Source organism: Corvus hawaiiensis, chromosome 6, assembly GCF_020740725.1.
Source record: "Corvus hawaiiensis isolate bCorHaw1 chromosome 6, bCorHaw1.pri.cur, whole genome shotgun sequence".
Classification (NCBI taxonomy): Eukaryota; Metazoa; Chordata; class Aves; order Passeriformes; family Corvidae; genus Corvus; species Corvus hawaiiensis.
The window spans coordinates 37,747,803-37,770,361 of record NC_063218.1 but is presented as its reverse complement, the minus strand read 5'-3'; the positions used below and the strand labels follow the sequence as shown (position 1 = coordinate 37,770,361).

Genomic DNA, 22,559 nt, shown 5'->3' with positions numbered 1-22,559 from the left:
TTCCTGTGGGAGTCAATGACTTGTTATTTTATAGAATGACTTGAGGCCCCACCCATCTCATCTCTCTAAGTGAAGGACTCCCCTCCCACTGCCAAAGACAGTGGAGCACCAAGGATAGACTGCTCCAGGGAAGACCTTACAGCGCAAGCACAACAGCCAAAAGGAATGTGGTGCCTTCCTCTGGCTGGGAACCTCTCCCAGCCTGCACCTGCCCCACAGGTCCTGCACTGATGCCACCTTTTTCTGTGTGTGCAGAGTCCTAGCATGGAGGGCGCTGCCACTGAGGCCTGCTCCTTCAAACCCACTTCTTCCCTGCCCTGAGCAGGGACATCTCCTGTGTGGGAAACTGGACCCTGAAAAAGGCCTGTGCATGTAAATAACTGGCAGTGACTTTCCTGTGTGCTGGCACAGCCCTGTGCACTTTGGTGAAAGCCTCCTCACAGGTGGGGCAACCTGAGCTCAGTGCCTGCAAAGGGGCAATGCCCTGTGCCACGGAGTAACCCCTGGAGAGGGCCACCCCCATCGCCTGAGAGATCACTGCATGGACATGCAGCTCCCAGCTCCTCCTGGGCTGCTCCTGTTCCTTCTTCCCAGGGGAGAGAGGCCAAGGTGTGGGTACAGGGCCAGGGCTTCATTTTGCAAAGGTGAGCTGTAAGTAGAGGAGGTGATCAATGTGCTGGGAGCAGCAGCACTGGATTGAGTGTGATAAGACAGGGGGGAAGAAGGAGGTGGATGCTTGCAGAGGGTAACAGAGGTCTTGAAGTCAGTGCCTATGGCTCGAGGCATGACCCAGGACTACTGCTGCACCCAGCAGTACCTTAAATACAGCAAAAAAGGCACAAGAAAATATGTAATAGCTGTGCAAAGCAGATAAGAGTTATGCTTTTATACGTTTTCCAGAGAAAGGCAGTTGAACTTTAAATGGCAGCTGTGGGAAACTCCCATCAAGATGAATGGCATACAGTATCCAGTGGTTAAGTTTTATCACTTTTATTTTACAGAGATTTGTTCAACCAAAGAACACGAACAAAAGAGCAGATGAACATCTTCAGGCTTACCCAGTGAAAATTACCATCTTCAAACACAGAAAAACAAATGAATAACAAACTAGAAGCTCCAGTAACAGTAGGCTGTGTCATAGCATCTGCATTCCCAGCATGAAAAGTAGTTCTGCCCACACTGGAAGTACAGGAGCATCTTTTGGCCTCAGGTCATGGACACTCTGAGCTACATCCTGGAGAACTCCTTTTGCAGCTTAATTTAGACAACAAGCATCATTCTTTTTTTTTTTTTTTTTTTTTTTTTTTTAATCTGGTCAGAACAGAAGACCTGGTTGACCTTGGAAGACCTGCCATTGGATACTAAAAATACCAGGGTACTTGTCATTAGAGCAGAACAACTTTCCCAAGGCTGGTTAGTTCAGAGAACCATTAGCATAACTGATGATGAGTGAAAGAAATCCCTCTAAAGTTGGTGAACCTGAAGAAAGCTGTGATTCTCTGTCCTCAAGGAAGCCTGTGGAGAAGAAAGATTAATTCTGTGTACAGACTTCCATGTCTGCAGAGTGAATTCCCCATTACAGGCACACTTGGCTATCTATAATGATCTGTACAGCCTTCAGCTAAATCAAGGTGCTCTGCTCCCATCTGAGTCACTCCACAGGGAACACCATAAAGAAAGGAAACTGCAAGGTTCTCATTAACAACTGACCTAGTGCTATCTCATTTAAAATCTCAATGTACGAAGCTGGATGGTTTCAACTTGGACAATGAAAAGCAGATGCTTCAAGTGGAAGTATTTTCTTTACATTATGTGTTTCAGTCATTTAAGGATAGGTGAAGGAAAATAACCCAGCTGTTTCAAAGATGTAAATGTAGTTGCCCTAGCAACAAATTGCACACTACTCCTTTAGTGTAGTGGTATCACAGTCTTATCTGCTTATCACACACAATGTGCCAAAACCAGCACAACCTTGTACTTCCTCTACTGCTTAGGTTTCTTACTCATCTTACAACGTGGTTTGCAGAAGCATCACTCACTTGGCAGAGGTACCTGTATTACATCCGACTGCAGAGACAAGCTGTGGAGAAATGGAGCTACCCTACAAACTTAAAATTTTCAACAAGTTCAAATGTAGCTTTGTGATTCCTTTTAATCCCAGTCCTGGACTGGACCAAAACCATTGAAAACCAGTGTACTACTAAATGCCTTGCAAAAATATATGCTTGCCTAGCCTTGAACAGGCCAGGCAAAGTGAGCCTGAGATTATTCTAAAAAGGTGGAAGCACAACCAGGACTGGCTGCAACCACCTCACTACTCTCAGACATATAAATACTTCTATACAAAAAAGCCAGCACTGGAGAGCAAAGTCAGATGGGAGTTCTGGCTCAGCTATGTCCTCTTCCTGCAGGAGAGGAGTGGTGTCTTAGGCCATCACTTGTGCAGTTAGTGAAGGAAGGAGATGTGGAGCAGGAGGGAAAACTCACAGGAGACTGTCATTACTGCTGTTGGTTGTCTTACCCCTGAAACAAGTAAGCATGAATCTTCTGAGAAATAAATTTTAAACCAAAAAGTTTAAAAGTACTAGAATGTATTCTTGTTAAGATCATACTGAGAAAATATGGCACTTTATAGCCATTGTATAGATGCATCAGCATTTGTATGCATCTAGCATATAACTAGAACAAACCTCTAATACTGAGAGGTATTCCTGTCCCAGTAGAGAGGCTACCATCATTAATGACTTTGTACAACTTTGCACTCACAGTTCAATACCTGTATACATTTCTTTCATGTTACAGTTACTGATGCACTGGATAAAGCCCAGAACTTACCATACCACTCTTAGAGCTGCCTAATTGAAGTGTAAATTTATACTCGTGTTTTATCTCTCTCAGATTTTATGCATGTTGCAAATGTACAGCCCTCAGTGGTTACCTGTGGAGTGAGAAAGTCCTCTGTGCCTGGAGATCTCTCACTATGGGATGTTGTTCTGTACTTGGAGAAAATTTCCCAGGACTACAGTTCTACAAGAGCAGTTCCCAAAGTTTTTTGCATTACTGTTCATTCTCCACATTTCTGCAGACTACACGCAAGTTCATCATATCCCCATGAGCTGAAAACCAGCACAAGTGCAATATGACCACCACAGTCCTTCCTCCTTGCGCCCAAACCCAGCTGTGGGTTACAGGCCATCAGCTCCTGCACCAGCAGAGATTATGGACTAGAGATTAAGAATGACCAGAAAAAGTGTTTGTTAAGCATCTGTGAAGGATTTTCTGAATTATTTTCTGTATGTGGGGCCAAAGCATTTAATCTTCAACAAATTCTAGGCTATCATATCATCTATTAAATGTCAAAACCAAGTTATAGCCTATATTTACAAAGTAGATATTAAGTTAAAAGAAATGCAGCTCAAGGAGAAATTTGGAGCATGACTTGCTTTTAAGACTGGTTGTCATCCAGCTGAATAGCAGAAATTGCAAAATTGAAGAAACAACTTGCTCAAGATTTAAGAGTACATATTAATATATGTAGAAACTTGCAGCTCCTTACCTGATAGTTATCAGTCTCTAAGGAGGCTCCATTTTCTCAGCAGAATAAAGGAAACAGGAAGGGAGCAAACTAATATACAGATTATTAGCTGAGAGGGAGAAGGCTGCAATAAGCAGTAGTTGGCAGGAAGTTAGGCTGCTAGGGGCCAAGGAACCATCTTTTCCCAGTATTTAATGGCAGAAAAAAAGAAGACAGAGCTGGCAGCTAGGAAGTACTCACAGTGTGCATATCAGATATCTGTAAGCCCAGACGGTCAGAACCTCAGCATTAAGACTTAGTGCCATGACATTTTCTAGATTAGAGATTTTTAGTTGCTGTTCTTTTTAAAGGACCAGCCTATCAAAACTGCTTTGAAAAAAACAGTGATATATATATTTAAAATGGAGATAAAGTATCTCCACCACCTTTTAGTTCTCAATTTCCTCTTTCTTTTCCTCTTTCCATTCCCTGACATAATTTCTTTACCATTGACTTCTTGGATTTCAAAGTATGTGTTTTCTTTCTTTGTTCATCTGAATACATCATAGCTAAAATTCCATTTTTCACTTTTCTCAGGTATTATAATTTGGTTTTTTCCTTCTATTGTTTCTCCCTCCTTGCATTTTATACCATCTTAATCTGTCTTAATCATTCTTAATCTTTCCCCTTTGTCTCACATCACCTCTGTACTGTAACTGTGCCTCCAGAAGCTTCAGGTTTGAATGATGGAGGTTTGGTCATATTTGGAACAAGCATGAATACTACAAGCACTAGGGCAGCTGGGATCAAGCTATGACATCTGGACGAGACATCCAGCTGCATGGAGAAAAGGGGATAAGCAATAGTGGGTTGGAGGGAGTGCAAAGGAGACCTCAGGACCCAAGGAGGAAAAAACGGGAGACATGACATCATATCCCAGAGTTTTGATATCATGAGCTGGAGGTGTGGGAGGAGTGCTAGAGAAGTACTTCATGAACACTGCAGGAGTGCTGGGCTTCAGTGGGAGCCCTACAAGGGAGAGACTTTCAGGAGGAACTCGAAGGTACAAAGCTTCAGTGGCATGAATGACACAGAACTCTCAGCTGTTTTAACTATTGACTAAGGTATGAGGAAATAAGGCCTTAATGGCCTCCTCTGTGGTATTATCACTCTAGTAAGGCAGTGGATGTTGCACATACACAGCAGAGCTTTACATGTGAGCAGGTTTTAGCACAGGGTTTCTAAGACAGGAGCCCTGTTCTACCACTCACATTCTCCTGTATCTGCTGTGGCAAACACATTTCCCATCAGTCACATGGTGCAACCTGTAGTCTCAGGGATGACTAGCTCATTTCCCTCAGAATGTTTGCAATAATCTCATTTGATCACTCTTTGCGCTACAGGGCAGCACAAAATGCTGCTGCCAACCATCCCATTAGCTCCTGTTTCTTCAGTGGCACTCACCCAGTAGGACTGTCCGAGTTCTCATACACCTTGTGAGGAGTTAAAGAATCCCATTGCTGCTTTCCTTAGTTTCATGTGGTCTGAGTCACCTCAGGGAGCTGCCCAGTTCTTCATGCACCTTTGTGATAATCGGAAGGGCTGGGGCACAGGTGCAATTGCATGCTAATCCCTTCACTTACTACAGATAATTAATAGGTAAGAAGGAAAAGGCAGACACAGAAAAGATGCAAAACATATTAATTACAACTAAGGAGGTCAGCATGTTAGTGTTTGTAGCTCCTATTACCACATCTACCAAGAGCTCTATCTCATAAAATATTTAGGAAAAATCAGGTTAACTCCTGCTGGTGCTAACACCATGATACAGCATGGACCTAGATTTTTGCAGTGCTTCTCTCCCCTCTAGTTAGTTTCCTTCCTTGAAGGGATAATTCCATGAAGTCACTCCTCTTTCCTGCAAAAAGGGACACTCCCAACCTGCAAAACCAAAAAGCACTTTCAAATGCCCACATCTGCAGCTGTTACCTACATTCTTGCAATGCTTCAGTACAGCCCAGAGTCAGAGCATAGGAAATGTACCCCATTAAAAGCTGAACCAGAAAGAAACAATGCCCGCAGACCAAGCCACACAAAACTTCCCTGCTGGCCTTCAAGAACAGATGACAAGGATCTTCTGCAAGTGTTCTGCTGGGAGGTGGGACAAACACCCTGGCAGATGCAGCAGAGAACGCCTCAGTGGCCCACTGAAAGTAAATAGGGCTTCCCACTTTTAAACCAGAAAACATCAAGGGAAGCATAGTTAAAGACGGGGATGGGAAGAGAGAGGCAGGCTTCTTGAACTCTGGTGTCATCAAAGTCTCAGATGGCAGGGGTAGGAACTTCATTTGCAGCTCTTGAAGCTGCCTGAAACCTCAGCTGTAAGATGGGCAGTTGGGAGAAGTAGCAAACACATGTGTCACACAAATGGGGTTGTCATAATGATAACCAGGGAAGCCTGGGAGGGAGTTAGAGCTGGGACAGAGGAGAGGAAATGCCAAGAGGGACCAGATGACTCGGCAATGGAGATCACAAAGAGGGGAGCCCTTGATGAGCACCAACAAGTAAACAGCCATTTCAGCACACTAGAGGTTTGAACCCAGGCTGCAAATTGGATGAAGGTGTGAGGGCCTGGAAGAGCAGCCGGGGTAAGGACACAGCACGCCTAAGGGGGCTGAGGTCATCTGAGGTGAGCATGGGAAACTAAAGACAACAAAGGATAGAGGAAGACAAGGCATAAAGGAATCATTGAAGGGTGAGAGATCATTATAGCAAGAGGGAAGAGAATTTTTCAACCTTTTAGAAGTTCATATTTCATTTTGAATTAATTTTCGGTTTTGGCTATGATACATTATTCATAGCTCTGTGTTTGCCAATACATGTTACTTCAGCACAGACAAGCTGCTTTGTTTTATTTAAATCTGAAGTGATTAAGGGCAACTGATACTGACTGAAGCATTGTATCTTTTTATTTTAGATTAGGATCTTTGTTATAATGAAACAGGTTTACATACTATTTGTCTTATTAAAATATTTCCTAAAACAAATAATTATTTTGGTCTTCAACTCAAAAAGAAACAGTTTCAACAAATTACCTTGTGCTATATCCTATGTTGCTTTTAGACAGGCAGGGACTGACAAAATCGTGTGATTACCCATGAATTACCCATGGATATCCATGTAAAGCACTTAGCTTGCCTTCTGACCACAAAATCTCTCCCCCTGTTTTTGATGTTTTAATTCTCACAGCATCCCATCTTATAATAACAAGAAATACTATGAAAACCACTGAAATTAACAGGATGTGGATATTGAGCTGGATCCTCTAAATACCATGAACGTTCACTGAAAAGTAGAGCCCTGGATTAGATAGTTATACCTGCACTGGAAGAGCTGATCCTGACTCACAATATGGCTTGAAACAGTAGTTTCCAAGAGATTTTCAAAAACTACATATTGCTGGTGTAATAAAACTTCTAAATTCAGAAGTATAGAAAATGTGTATTTTTCATGTGAAGTCTCAGATTTTCTTTTATGTTTAGCTTGGCAGGTTATTTCTAGCAAAATTTCTTGCTGACATTATAGGAAAGTGTAGTTTTCATGTTCTTTGAAATTGTCCACATTTATTATGTATTTTCCTGCTGCACTAGATTTGAAATAAATTAAATATCCATAGCTCATTTGTCTTTACTTCACATACAACTTCTAGTAGTATAGCAAATTTGGAAGGAATTTGTACTACTGTCCCAGATTCATGCGTTTAAAAACTTCTCAATAAACCTCATCTTTCCTGATCTTCAATTTACTTCATATACATGTATATGCATGAAAAAAAGTTCACTGGCAGTGAAACCCAACATAAATAAAGCACAAGTCTAATCATTATTTTGTTTGATTGTTTGATCTCTCTACCATGTGGTAGAGAGGAACCACAGGCTGAGACAAGTCTGTACTTTCCAAAGTCTACTGTGCTCGTTTACAGACAAGTCTTGATTCTTCTCTAGAGAAGAATCAAAAATAAAATCCAAACCAAAACAAATCATGCAGATTTCTTTCTGAAACTCAGGAGAATGTTTATTTTTTGTGCTGTCGCTTCTGCTCTATGGCTGAATTCAAAGCCTGAAGGATGAGATGTTGGTTGTTCTGAATGTTGTAGCTGGTCAGTTCTATCAGCTTGTCAAACTCCTCCCCTGTGTAGGTAAAGCTGTTTAAGCAGTAGGGGGAAAAAATGGTGGAAACATCCACATTACCCTGCGCCAACTCATCAGGGCTGCGTTCCACACCTGACAAATAAAGAAAAATCATCAGTGGGGTATAGATATAGATACCTCCCACTCTCCAGGTGGGGCACAACATTACTCCTTGTTCCCTTGGCATTTGCATTTCTCTCCAATGGGAGGCACAGCAGGGGAGGGAGGAGATCACACTACAACCATGTCTCCCATCCCACAGCCAAAGGGCTGCCAGGTGGTGGGAGGATCATCCTATGTCTTACCAGGTTCTTTGTATTTTCTGAAGGAGTCATTCACCAGGGGGAAAAACACCACAGTTGGTGCCTCTGGAGTCTCTGTGTCTTCAAAGATGTAGCACTCCTTTAGATTTTTCTTCTCTTCTTCACTCATGTGGATTTTGGGAAATGGGATTCCCTGCTTTTTAAAGTATTTGGAGGCTTCCTCCAAAGGCTGAATTCAGACAGAAGAAAAGAAAAGGTCAGAAATTCTGCCACATGCCACCACTTTTCCTAATGTACAATGCATCCATTAAAAGATCTTCACAAAGATGTGAGAGCAGGGTTCACTATCAATATCTCTTTTGTCCTTGTCTCTTATGTGAGATATTAACTACTAGCTATTAACAGAACAACAATTCAAGACTCAAGTCTCCACCTTGCACTCCTGATTATTGTTCTACATTCTCCTTCTCCTCATTAGCCTTTATCTACAAGATAAGTAAAATGTCCATGATTATGGGAAGGGTGGCCTAGCAGCTTATGATACAGAAAGATACCTCTTCTGAAGAAAATCCTGAAACAAGTAGAATGGACAAGAATCTGAAATAGTGAAGTTTTTAAATGCAAAATTACAAATATTTTTTTGACTTGGCATAAAATATTTAAAAGCCTCTGTCTTAGATGCCTTAGGATGGTTCTGAAAAGTGATGTAAGCAAACAGTGATCTGGGAGCAAACATCACCTTAACTGGAATGTTAACCTTGCAGGTGTGTTAGCAATTTTTGAAAATAGGATTTTTCTTCCTGAGTCTGGTTGGCACGTATGAAAATTTTAGTCTTCAAGAATTTCTGCCTTATCCATATCTAGCAACAGGAATATTAGCTGGTATTTGAAACAGCAGAGATTGTCAAAGGACAATTCTTTTCCACAATTTTGAACGATGACAAAAAAATCCAGTTACTGTTCTAAAGACAGCTGGAAAAATTTTTCCTAATTATACTGCATGTAGATAACTTTATATGACTATCACAACACAACCAAAATGAGTTCATCAGTGGCGGTAACTAGTACCAGATAAACACTCCATATGAGTGTAATCTGGATAGCCAAATGGAGATCACAGGAGCACACAGGTCTAGGAGATAGCATTTAGCTATTAGAGGGTTAATTCAAATAAAATATTTAGAAATCTGGTATTACATCTTTCTCAGGGGATTTACCAGCATCACTTGCAAGACCTAGCCATCTGCACAGGGAGCTGTAGACCAAGGATCCTTTTCTCCCAGAATCAGTTAATTCTACATAAATTATTCTAAATCTTTAGGAGTTAAGGAGAGCTAAAAGGCAGCAGTTGTTTATCAAAGAAAATCGACTGTTTTTCACACCGAGGTCTGTGATCCAGAAGAATAGTTTAAGTGCAGGACAACATCCACTTTCCTCTCTGGCCTCATGAGCGGTGGATAGCTAATATCGATGTATCCTGCCGTGTCTGCCAGGCACATGAACTCTGCTGTTTCTGTCAGCTGGTTGGGGAAATTCTCTAGTACGGTATCTAGAAGGAAATATTTGTTACAATGAGTGATTCACTGAAGAAACAGTGTATCTGTTGTTTGACTAATAAGGAAAAATTGGGAAAAAAAATGCCTCTTGGCTCTCCATTACATTTACTTTCCAAGACCCTGACACACTACAGAAGTTCAGCCTTCACACATAAAAGAATGACCTGTTCAATGAGAAAGAGTTCCTTCATTTCTCATGTTGCTATTCTTCCACCCCAAATGAGAAGTAATTTTCTTGTCCTGGAGTCAAGGGAATTCCTGAAGCTGATTTAACTGCATGAAATTTAAATAGTTATCTTGAAATATTAATTTCCAAACATTCATCCTCTGCCGTCTCTTTACTGATGAAAACACCAACCATCTAAGAAGGCAAAAAATTACCTTCAAGGATGTTTACCTTTCCATATACAGAAGTTTTTGCTCTGAAGGTATTCGTTGTGCAGCTGGAACCCCTTCAGGAAGTTGTAGAACTTTGAAACCATCACCCGCTCCGTCAGGATCCGCCGAATGATCCCCATGATGCCACATTCAGGGGTGACCAAGTAAGTCTCCAACTTGTGTCTCCTGTCTGATGGAGAAGGCTCTTCTCCTGAAAGATAGAGGAGGTGAAAAAATTGTTGTTTTGATATAATTCTTTGCAATACTTAAAATAACAGAAGACATCTCTCATTAGCTAGGGAAAAGAAGATCCTAATAAGGCATTGCAACATACAAATAAATCGATGTCAAAATAGGAATAAGAAGAAAATCAATCTTCAATAAAGCATATTCCATGAGAAACAGAGTGGCAACAAACTTGCTGAAGCTGGAAAAAGTGATCTGCTCTTTGATAGAACTCACAGATTGATTCCCTGTGTGAAGGTCAGAATCTGGACCTGTTCCTTTCAAAATTAATAAAAATCAGCTTTGCAAAAAAGAGAAAGGGAAAGCTGTCAGGACACTTAGACATCCATAAAAGAGCAGAGAAAAAGAGTTGTGCTAAACAGCACCTCATGAGATTGGCAAAGAGGGCTAATGACTTTTTATCACAGGCATTTATTGCGCTTAGGGCTTTGCAACACTTCCATGGAGAAAGTGATAGAAACCCATAAACCAAACTCACTAACTGACTTTGAACACAGGAAGAACAACCAAGGCCTCTTAGAAAAAGACAGGTTTACAACAAGAGCAAAGAAAATTGAAATGGAGTTGCACGTAATTGTTATATCCAAGTCTTCAATAACAATGTATGAAAAGTACCAGCTGCTGAGGCAGACACAGAACACAGCACTGGGGTGTTTGTTACAACATAGAGGTTTGCTGGACCCCTGGCAAAGACAGTCTGTTTAAAACCTTCAGTAGTTTTATATTTGCATAAACTCAGTCTAAGAGAGATTAATGGAAATAATATTGCTGTGAATAAATTCAGAGGGGAAACCTAGTTAGATACAGCTGACAACATGAAACCTCTGGATTTATGAGGCAACAGGTAAAACAGAAACATAACTAACCAATATCAACAGTGCTGTGTTGGGTACACCTCAGTGAGCGCCTTTGTGTAGGATCTGACGAATGCCAGGCATCCAAGAGGTTGTATGAAAAGACATTGCTCCATAGGCCTGTGCAATGGAGAGAACAGGGAAACTTCTTCAGAAACATTTTAATGGAAAACATCCCTTTAAAAAAAATAATTTCTCAGCTTTGCAAGGGGTATTGGAAAGCCTCAAGGTTTCCAAATTATTACCAAAAACTATATGAAGTTCATTTCAGCAACTAGCATTCTGTCCTCAAGGAGGAGCCTAAATAGTTTAAAACATTGTGTGAGGCCTTCAGCCACTGTAATTCATTGCCACATACAAACCAACATTTTCCATCCTATAATCAACTGTCATAAGTAAGCAAAACCATGCCATTTCCTATAAAACAAGGGTCTGCTCCACAAAATATGTCATATGCAAGTGGATACTCAGTTAAAGGTTTGGATGCTGCTCCTGGACAGTCAAGAATCAAATGGTTAGAACCACAGTTTGGGATAGTCTGCAGAAAAGTCCTCTAATACGAGACGTCTTTGCTGTCCCTCTATGATTTCACTTTGCACAAGGACTTTTGAGGGAGACTCTTCTCCTTCTATTTGTTGTTCTCATTCCTATAGTCTTTCTCCCACTTTTGCCATCCCAGGTTAAAGAACATCAAAAAATGTCTCCACAGTGCAGAAATCTTCAAAAGTCCCTTAGATCTTGAAAAGTATCTCTTCCTCCATGGCTCTGTCATAGGCAACAAGAGGAACTCAATCAGAGTAGGCAGTGCTGTGCTTTGCCTTGAAAATCTCTACCAGTGAAAGATTTGCAAAAGCCATACATTGTACAGGATGCAATAATTTGAGTTACACAATAAAATAGTTATTCATCCCATAAATTATTAACAGAAATACAGTTCCCTTTTAAACCTGGCTTGTTTCTGAGTGGGACAGAAAGCCAAAGGCCTTCTGCTTCACAGGAAGTCCTTGTAAGAATAGACTCTCTTAAGATATGTTAGAAATGCATAATCAAGAAATCAGTGGGGGCTCTCTGGATTTACAGTTAGCTGACTACCAGAGTTCATTTGCACAAAATTACTGGCCAGTTTCTGTCAAGAAAACCTTCTCTTCCAGCAGCTTGAGAAGCTTCTATCCAACTCTGCTGTGAGAAGGCAACTCCTCTGGTTTCTCCTGTCTTCTCTTGGTGCCTTTTCACTCCATAACTCTTCCTGTTCCCTCAGCCCTGGGAGTAACACACTGTTCCTGCATTTTAATATGTTTCAAACATTGTTGTGTCCTCAGAACTTGTTTATAATTATATAGCAGTGTTGCCCTAACCTCTTGCACTGAATTTTCTTTGTACCTATATTGGCTGAAGTAAGAACTGTGAAGAGGGATGGTGTCTTTCACTAGGCTGACAGAGTTGAAAAGAACAGACAAGCTCTCATGAACCCCAGACTTTCTTCTGGAAACATGAGAGTCTTGTATCCCCATAAGCTCATCCAGTCTTTCCAGCTCTAGCCACTGCTCTTTAAAAAGGCCTTTCATCTCCCTGCAAATGACATCTTGCTTTTATCCTTGAACTATCATGCTGTAACTAACAGTACATTTTAATAGTAACCCAAGAGGGCATTGCATGTGGCATCACTAGATGGCAACATTGCTTTAACTCGCCACCTTATCCTTTTTAAAGACGCACCCGTGGCTGCGGGATCACCAGGCTCAGGTGCCAAGGCTGAGAACAGAGCTCAGCGCAGGCTGGACACGTTGGGTGTGCTTGTTACCTGGCCACCTCCGGTATGAGCACACTACCCCCACTGCTACTGAGGAACTGCAACAGAGGCACAACATTCTCAGAAGAAGGCTCTGTAGTCTCACCTAGCTTTGTGACCTACCTCTAACAGAGTGCTTAATGGAAAAGTAAAAGAAAAAGGGAAGAATGAAGGGATCTCTTCTTCAGCATATTCTCCAGTATCTCAAGCTCCTGGATTTGGGATTTCTAGTCCTGGTGGCTGCATCTGTAGTACTGGGTTTCAGAGCCACCAGTGGGATTTACCTTGCATGAATTTTTCCTGCCATTTGCAGTTCTATTCATACTCTTGGATCCTGTGTTTTCTTCTGAGTCTTTTCTGTCAGACATCTCTTTTCTTAACTCATGACATCACTAAAAGCTCTTAGCATAGCTAATAAAGCTGTGAGATTTAGTGCTTGTGAGACTAAGCACAGTCTTTTCTTTCTTATGCCCAACTATTATCTCATGTTTTGAACAATATGATTCTGGACTCCTCCTGTATAATACAGACATTCACAACTTCTCTGAACACTAAATAAGGAGTACCATGTGGTGTTGCTGGTTGTATGGATTTGTCACTTTAGAAGTTAACAATTTTTGACCCGTATCCTTGGTGTCCTGTTGTGTCTTATGCTCATTTACATGTCAAATATCTGTTTAAGAGCAGACGGACTTGTCTGCAGAAACTTTACCCCAGAGAACCAACATACAAGGGTTGTAGTAGAGAGTTCCAGTATTAAGCAAAATTAAAACAATTGAATAAAAACTGCAAAGCTGTTTTTCATATATTACTGGATGCTATCCAATTTACTGAATTAAGAATGATAAATTTTAATGATTTATCACGGTAGCAAAATTACAAAGGATTTAGAATACTATTAAACTTGAAAAAAGTGTCAGTAGCAGTTCACAAAACTACTCTAAATTGCCATATTTTGTAACAAACTCAGTAACAACATTACTTTGGCTTCTCAGATCATGCCATTCATAGACAAATTTGATTGTAAGATCAGTTTCAAAATACAAAGTTTTCACGTGGAACTCTGCTGCTGGTTGGTTCAAAATGAACCTAACCTCTTCAAGCAGCCCTGAAACTTCAGGGATGAGCATCACTATTCAAGACAAAAGCAACAATGAATAGTGTGAGTTGAAATTTCCTCTCAGTACTTTCAGCCTATCTCCATTGTCTAAGGAATTCAATCAGAGGTGAGAACAACCTGGTGTAAAATTGGTTTCAGTCCAATGCAGGGTTTGCATTATATTAAAAATAAAACACATTTTAATGCAATTCAAATTTTTGCAATAGAGCACATCACCTTTCATGAAGCAGATTCGGGACTCAGGAAGTTTCCTCATCAGGCGACCCACAAAGAACTCACTGCCAAAATCCTCTGCACGAATGAAGGCACCATATTTTAAGAACCCAACCTCATAAGGGGTGAACTCCACCCATTCTGCAGAGACATAAAGCAAACTTTTAAATCTCAATCCTATCCCTACTTCCCTGCTGGCAGAGCTATAAAAAGGCAAAAAGGCAGCTGCAGGATAAGCCCTATCTGCAAGGTGACCACAGACTGGCCTTCTTCAGGGTAGGGAGTTATCATTCAGCTGGTGTCAGCCACTCACTCAGTAATGTTTTACAGTGTTGTTCATTCAAAACTTTCCAATGACCCTCTCCAGAGAGAACATAAGTGAAGTTTATATGAAGAGGGGTCAGCCTAAGTTACCCCACATGTAGAGCTAAGGCTTGTGACTACCTTGGATGTCCTTAAACACTTCCCCAAGATTTCTCCTGCCCCATAGAAGATGAATTCCTCCCATAACCTAGGCACAAAGTCTGGAAATGGAAAAGGAAGTTAAGGAGGAAAAGAAACTGTTTATAAATGCTATGGGTCAGCTGTACAAGAGGTTGAAGTATTGCTAATGCCGATAGTTTAAACACCAAATGAGCCCATTTTTGCCATCACCTTTGAACTCTGAAAGGCTGTAATCTTCTTTGATGTTGAGGATCATGTAGATAGGTAGGGGATTTTGACCCTGACTCAATGCCTGTTGCTCATCTGAGAGTTTGTGGTTATTTTTCTGTGAATTGATAAAAGACAGAGCAAAATCAAGGGACCCTCTTGGCATACTCTATGACTTCCAAAATACAGCAAAATACATACCCTGTTTCCCTCTTAATTTCATCATTCTCTCGACTCATTTTGTGTCCAAACATTTTTTTAACCAAGGAGTGATCTAAACATTCACATATCTACATAGGCTTATTTAATTACAGGTACAGCTGTAGGACACTTTTTAAAAAAATGGTCTCCTGTTCTTTCTCATAAATACATCCACTTTACATGGAAATTTAAGTTCTCACAGGGATGAACAGAGGAAAATAAACCAACAGTATGACTCTTTAGTTAGGTACTCAGGTACTCATACTTGAAGAAGGAGACATAGGTTTTCTGGTCTACAGAAGCCCCTTGGCTGCTAATTATGCATTAAGAGATACATGGGGATAAAACTCTCAACAAGTTTGCAGACGACACTAAACTGGGTGGGAGTTGTTGATCTGCTGGAGAGCAGGAAGGCTCTGCAGGGGGATCTGGACAGGCTGGATCATGGGCCAAGGCCAATCATATGAGGTTCAATAAGGCCAAGGGCTAGGCCCTGCACTTGGGTCACAATAACCCCAGGCAGTCCTACAGGCTGGGGGAAGGAGGCTGGAAAGCTGCTCAGCAGAAAAGGACCTGGGGATGCTGGTCAACAGTGGCTGAACATGATCCAGTGTGCACCCAGGTGGCCAAGAAGGCCAATGGCATCCTGGCCTGGATCAGCACTAGTGTGGCCAGCAGGACCAGGGCAGTGATTGACCCCCTGTACTTGGCACTGGTGGGACCACACCTCAAGTGCTCTGTCCAGTTTTCGGCCCCTCACTACAAGAAAGAAATTGAGGTGCTGGAGCATGTCCAGAGAAGGACATGGAGCAAAGGCAATGGAGCTGGGAAAGGGTCTGGAGAAAAAGTCTTACAAGGAGCAGCTGAAGGAGCTGGGGTTGTTTAGCCTGAAGAAAAGGAGGCTCAGGGGAGACCCTATCAATCTCTACAACTCCCTGAAAGGAGGTTGTAGACAAGTGGGGATTGGTCTCTTTTTCCAAGTAACAAATGATAAGACAAGAGGAAATGGACTCAAGTTGTGCCTGAAGAGGTTTAAATTGAATATTAGGAAAAATTTCTTCATTGAAAGGCTGGTCAGCATTGGAACAGGTTCCCCAGGGAAGTGGTGGAATCACGATCTATAAACTTGTGTAGATGTGGCACCTGAGGACATGGGTTAGTGGTGAACATGATGGTGATCATGGATAGACACAAAGGTCTTTTCTAACCTTAACAGTTCTAAAACCCCTTTGTTAGTAAGCAGAAATCATCTGCTGGATAATGCTGGCATGCTGTCAGGCATCTGTCCTTGGAGCTTCATTTTCCATACAATAGTATTCAGTAGCTGTTAGAGAAAACGTAGGGAAAACGCTACCCCATCATCTAATGCTTTTTCCAGCAGAAGCCCCCAAAAATCAACACTAGAGATCTGGTATCCTTCTTGCTTCCGCAGTTTTAGCTCCTTTGCATAGTATTTCAAGCTCTCCAGGGAAAAGCAGCTTAGCTTGCACTTGGTCATATGTCTGCGGACTTCACCAATCGGTCTTGATAGATCCTTCTGTGACCAGTCAGCACTCTGATACAAATGTGACAGAGTCCTGGGGAAAAGAAAGGAAGTGCATTGTCATATGCTAGAGAAACTTTCACTTTTCAGACTTAGATTTAAGGTCCACATCAAATTAACTAGCTGAGGTTCTTTAAAAGCATCTTTTGGGCTTAGTTTATTATGTAAAAGATTTTTTGATTTAGAGGACTTTCCAAAATCACTAGTGAAGCATGAGGACTTGCAAAAAGCCCCTCTTTGCTACTAAGGTTTATGCACAAGGCTGTGATTTGCACCCAGGTGACTCTGTAGGAAAGATCCTGGACCTGAAACAAAGAATCAAGGAAAATCTTGATCCCTGTAGGCAGCACCTAGGCCATACACTGGCTTGGGCAATGTGCTCCTAATGCAGCAATAAAGAAACCTTGAGACTGAAGCAGTGTGCCTTTCTTTACCAAAATAAAGAGAAGAAATATCTCACACAGCAGACTATAGAGGTGATGAGTCATGTGTTTGTTCAGGATCTCCTTACCATGTTGAACCAGATGACCCAGTGATGTATGAAATAGCATCCAAGAGACCCAATTTTTGAAGACCCAAGAGGTTGCCTAACAGAGATGTCAGTGCCCGAGTGCCACCTCCTGTTGTCATCACTGCTACAACTGGTACCTGTTTAATCATCAACACAGCAGTGGTAAGCAACACTTTGTTTACCAGCACAAGTGATAAGAGCTGAGTGAAATGTAGTATTTCAGTCCCACAAAAAATTCCAACATTTCACCATTTCCCCAGGCAGGGAAGAAAAACAAATGAAAACTGTGTATTTTGCGCAGGGAAAAAAAAGTAACTAACTGATTTTGAGGATTTTGATAAAAATCAATCATTTTTGATTGTAAATTTTTACATGCTGGTTTATCAAAGCAGCTCAAAACTTATTGTTTCAAGGCATTTCAATATTACACTGCATTTTCCTTAGCAAAATATCTCATGAGAGCTCTGTTTTGATAATGAGCAGAGCTTATCCTCTCTGTAAGTCAAGCATAATAGCTAGATTACATTTCCTACAAAGTACCTAGAGTATATAATTGCAGTGATGAAGCCTAATTATATGGAAATCTAAATTATGTTACCGGAAGACAAATTTCTCTAAGGAGCCCACTGAGAGAAGATGATCCAATTGACATTTTCCACACACATTTCCAGGAAATTGCATCAAAGAAATACTCAACAGTTTCCTTATTCAAATCGAACATTTCAGGTCAAAGCAACATATTCTGATTTGGATTTACCTGACTATAAGGAAATATTCTCTTGCTGGAAAATTTGAAAATAATAGTTAGAAGTACTTCTCCTAAAAATTCTTATACTTAAGAAATTACTGTGCCAATAAGAAACAATGTAGTAATATTATCAGTTTGTGAGCAGGGATATCATTTATAATGTCTAAAACCATGCTGTCATATTTTACCTAATATGCCTTTGGCCCACCTGTCCTGGACAAAGGAGAAAATACAGGTGAAAAAAAATTAACCAACTCTCAGGTTGGTTCTTCATTTCTCAAGTTCCTGATCACAGACCATTCTCCCTCCCTAAAGCACCAACCATCCCCATGCCAGCATGGACATTACAAACCCTAACTCAGACAAGCAGATGAGAGAAAAAATGTTGAATGTCTTTGTTCTATTTGAGGATCTACAGCTGAGATGATGAGCACCAGAGGACAGAGTCTATAATAAGACACCTTCTCATCAGCCAGTATTATGCATCACTTCAACTGTTAGATTTTGTCCCTCCAAAAATCTGATAATATAAAATACCTTATGGGGTCTTGGTGACTGAATGATCAGCTAAAACAGTCAGACTATCCAGGTCTATAATGCACAGATGAAAAAGAAATAGAGAAAAAATGCTGATTTATAGCATTATGTTTTCTGGAAAAATGTGTATCAAGAGGATGTACACAAGAGATACAACCCTGGCTCTCACATTGCTTCATCTAAAGTACAAAATGTAGAAAATGCTTTACATGGTGCAATGAATGTATCAGGGCTAGTTAAGAAACAATAGGCAAAGGGCTATGAACATAACATATTCCTGTTACACAGCATGTTACAGTCTCTGTGATGCTTCCCCATACCTCATGATCTTGTAGGTCTTGCTCTAAATGTAGGGCTTTTTTCAGAGCAGAAGCCACAAACTTCTTCCTTTTCTGTAGGAAATTTTTCTCTTCCATACACAGATCAAATTCCAAGCGAGCATCTAAGTTTCTGGACCTCAAGCAAAGTCCAGCGTTAAATAGGGTGTGCACGATCACTTAAAATTAATGTCTGCTTACAAGCTGCAACTCTATTATTAGGCTTAGAAAAGCTGCTATTCTGGCCCCATAAAAGCACATCACAGATGGTATAGATAAAGTAGAGAAAAGGCTGATAAACTGCAAAAAGCAAAATCTTACAGAAAGAAATATTCTTTATTACTACAATAATTTTCAGGAAGCGTCTAACATAAATACTGCAATCCATATATGGATACTATAAACAGTGGAATATTTAGGATTCTTGCCTCAGGACCTCCAGATTTTATAAATACAAACACCCTGTACTTCTTACAAGTAAGGAAAGTGTAAACACATCTTTTTCTAAATATATAGCTCTACAGATGTTGCAACCAGAAAACATTATTCTCCCCATCTAAACTGAGCTCCTATATAGCAGCATAGCAGGAAAATTCACCTAGCACAGTTAACCAGCTTCTGGACATGGGTAATGAACATAGGGTGAATAGGTAATATAATAATTGACAAAATACTTTCTCCCTTAGATACAGAAATAGGTAAGAAGGCAAAAAAGCATCTTTTTTTCACAACCACAAAACCCGAAGACAGAATTTCTTACCAGTCATTTGACTTCACATGTAAATTGATTGTCTCATCCTAGGAAAAAAACCACAATATAAACACTGGAGATTACGTTATGTTCCTTCTTTACCATCAGCTCTGAAGGCCTTCTCTTTTTCTAAAAGCTACATTAAGCCACAAAGCCATAAGAATCAGAGAATCAATCTAAATCTTAAAACTTCTCCAAGTCCACTTTATTTTCTTTATATTGTTTTATACTAAAGATAAAGAGAGCAGTATGCAGCAAAACCCAACACCAGCTCTGCCAGTGTGTTCCATTCTGCCTCATCATTTACATTTGCTCTGATCTGCATTAGTCCCCCAGGTGATCACAGAAATCCCTTTGTCATGTGTTTGCCTGTGATTTTTCTTTTCTGTTTGGTTCATATGAAAATGTACATGTCCATAATGCTAGAAATTGTTAGGAATCAAAGGGCACTAAGAGTTATATATATATAAACCCCTACTTCACACGGATCTAATTAATTCATGCCCATTGATCTTTAGTCTATAGCTTAATATTTATTCTAAGAAGTTTGTATCAATCACCTTTGCTACTTCCACTTTCTCACTGAATGGAAGTGAATCCAGAGGAATAGTGAGGGATGCATGGCAATCTTTTTTCTCTTCACTTGAAGTACACTGAAAAATAAATTATAATGTAGAAAAATATTTCACATATACACCATAAAAAAGCACTGTCTCCAACTTACTTTTTTCAAATGGGGTCCTTGTCCAGCAGTATTCAAGTTGGCATCTAATATTTGTATGTCTTAGAGGTTACAATGCTGTTTCAGAGCTGAAGTTCATGAAAGATAGCTCTTAATTAAAAATACAAACTCTTTCTATTTGCCTCAGTCAAGTGTAGAAAACCATGAGTTTACTGTGCTTGCTCAAGCTAATGACCACATACCGAGCAGAAATGAGGCTTCTTCTCTGCTAGAGCCATGCACAGCTCTGACAGGCTGTACTTGATGCAATGGAAGTTCAGGGGCTTCACAGGTTGCCAGAAAGAGCCCAGCGACAGGGTCTGGGTCTTCTCGTACGATCCCTTCACTGAAAACAAGAAGTCTTTTTCTGAAAAAAGAATCCAAGCATCAAAAATATACCAAGAAATTAGTGACTGTGATCCCAGAAATGGAACACTAAATGGTCTTTCAGAAATTTATATATAAACCATTCAACAATGCTTAAAAGCTTCCAAACTCTATTTATGCAACAAGAGAACATTACAGGAAATAGGAGGAGAAGAAAAGCAAACAAGCAAATCAAAAACAAACCACAAAACCCCAAAAAGCTTATAAAGTTGCAGTAGATGTTTTAAAAAATCAGACATACAGGCAAATTGGACAAAATGTAAGTTGAGAGAGAAATATATATTTACTTCTACTTTACAGCATTTATAAGATTCATTGTCATTCTAATCATTCTCTTTAATTTCAAAGTCCAGTTTTTATAGTTAGTTAGCACAGACACACTATGTTGGATCTGTGAATCTGTGTATACACTCCTAATCACCCAGTTCCTGTCCTCTAATTGTAAGAACAAAGTAGGGAAATTACCAGATAAGAAAATGACAAAACAAAACAAACCACAAGCCAAAAAAAACCAAAACAAACAAAAAAAAAACCAAACCAAACAAACAAACAAAAAAAACCACCTAAAAAAAAGAACCCCCCCAAACAAACAAACAACCCCAAACCAACCAACCAACTGAGGAAAAATCAGTTAACCATAAAATAAGGCGGTTTTAGTTTCTACTTTGGAGTCTAACCTGAAGGTTCTTTCTTTGTCCATCTGTTGTCCAGCAGGACTTCCAAGCAGGAAATTTCACGAGACTGTAGCAGGAATGAACAATGAGAGATTAAAGTATATAAAACATGCAATATCAAGTCACTTCACTGCTACCTGTCTGGTCACCTGAGTCCCTGGGATCTGGAAAACAGTCCACCCTGTGTTCGTTAGGCTGATAAGAGAAAGATTTTGTCACTCTGAAGATGTGACAGGTTTCAACTGAAAGAAAAATGGTGGTGGTTTTGGACAGGACTGGGAAGATGAGGGAAATAACAGGGGAGCAGTGGGAGTGTGCTGAGACATCCTGAGGGTTATACTGATGGGTTGGCCAAATCACGGGGCTGTCCTTGCCACCCTGCTTTGGTGAAGCTGGACAGTCAAGTGCAACTCCTCTAAGTAATGAGATAAGGGAAGCTGAGAAAGCAACTTCCATATCATCCTGTGGAAGTGGGGAAAACAGGATGGCCATGAGGGAGTCACAAAAGAAGTTCCCCAAAGGAATGACACAGCAGCAGTAAGTCAATGAAAGACTACTTCAGGCTTTGTCAATAGGCTTGATACCAGCCTGTGGTGGTGAACAGGTTTCTGGGTATCCCAAATGACTGTGCACGTTCTTTCCTAACACATCCTCCCACAGGGATCAGCACAACAGGATGGCTACCTGTGTCTGACCCCCATCTCCCTCCCCTTCAGCCCTGCCTGCAGTGAGGTGTTGGGGCACCTGCCGCATTCACGATTCCCATCACTATCATGAAAAAAAAAATAAAAGAGCAATAGTTTAAAATTACCACTAATACACCATTAGTCACAAGCTTTTCAGGAGGGACTGGACTGAAAGAGAAAAAAAAAATGCAGTCAGAACTAGTATCACCTAAATACATCCTTAAATTAACACCAAGGAAAAATACTTTCCTTGATGTTTGTCTTGTCCAGCATAGTCTCAAACATGTCACTGATCTGAAATGTGAGACATCTGAAATGTGTTTTCCCCTTTTTTTTTTAATGAAAATGGTAAACAATAGTTGTGATAAGTATGATGACTGCAGTTCTTATTATCTTCCCTCTTCCATCAAGTAATAGGATAAATTAATAACCAGGATGATTCTTGGTAGATAAGGAAGACAGAGTTTTAGCCAATATGCAACTAACTTCATCAACACTAGCTCTTGCTGTTGTACTGAACATTTTAAATTATATTATACTAAATGCTAGCATGTGTTTGACTCCTTGCAAAGGGATACTTCTACGGTTCCATGTGGATGTTACTCACATGCTCTCCGATGTAAACTCAACCTCTAGCATCTCCTGTGTCTGTAAAAGATTAATTTGTTATAAGCATATGAATTAATTTTCTTTCTCATTGGCTATGGTT

At 40.4% G+C, this 22,559-nt stretch overlaps 1 protein-coding gene across 2 annotated transcripts in view; it reads right to left on the bottom strand.

Annotated features, from left to right (window-relative positions):
- Nucleotides 1–6,465: 6,465 nt before the first annotated feature.
- LOC125327220 (cytosolic phospholipase A2 epsilon-like) overlaps nt 6,466–22,559 on the bottom strand; it is a 35,520-nt gene continuing 19,426 nt past the window's right edge. For both annotated transcript variants that reach the window (XM_048306517.1, XM_048306518.1), the window contains 16 exons: nt 22,458–22,498; nt 21,976–22,018; nt 21,168–21,231; nt 20,307–20,470; nt 19,943–20,035; nt 19,392–19,429; nt 18,635–18,770; nt 17,030–17,166; nt 16,330–16,552; nt 14,778–14,892; nt 14,127–14,264; nt 11,014–11,121; nt 9,921–10,112; nt 9,350–9,516; nt 8,010–8,196; nt 6,466–7,797 (listed from right to left, as the gene is read on the bottom strand). In XM_048306517.1, coding sequence (XP_048162474.1) covers nt 7,589–7,797; nt 8,010–8,196; nt 9,350–9,516; nt 9,921–10,112; nt 11,014–11,121; nt 14,127–14,264; nt 14,778–14,892; nt 16,330–16,552; nt 17,030–17,166; nt 18,635–18,770; nt 19,392–19,429; nt 19,943–20,035; nt 20,307–20,470; nt 21,168–21,231; nt 21,976–22,018; nt 22,458–22,498 — 2,055 coding nt within the window. In that variant the 3' untranslated portion in view covers nt 6,466–7,588. The remainder of the gene's footprint in view (nt 7,798–8,009; nt 8,197–9,349; nt 9,517–9,920; nt 10,113–11,013; nt 11,122–14,126; nt 14,265–14,777; nt 14,893–16,329; nt 16,553–17,029; nt 17,167–18,634; nt 18,771–19,391; nt 19,430–19,942; nt 20,036–20,306; nt 20,471–21,167; nt 21,232–21,975; nt 22,019–22,457; nt 22,499–22,559) is intronic.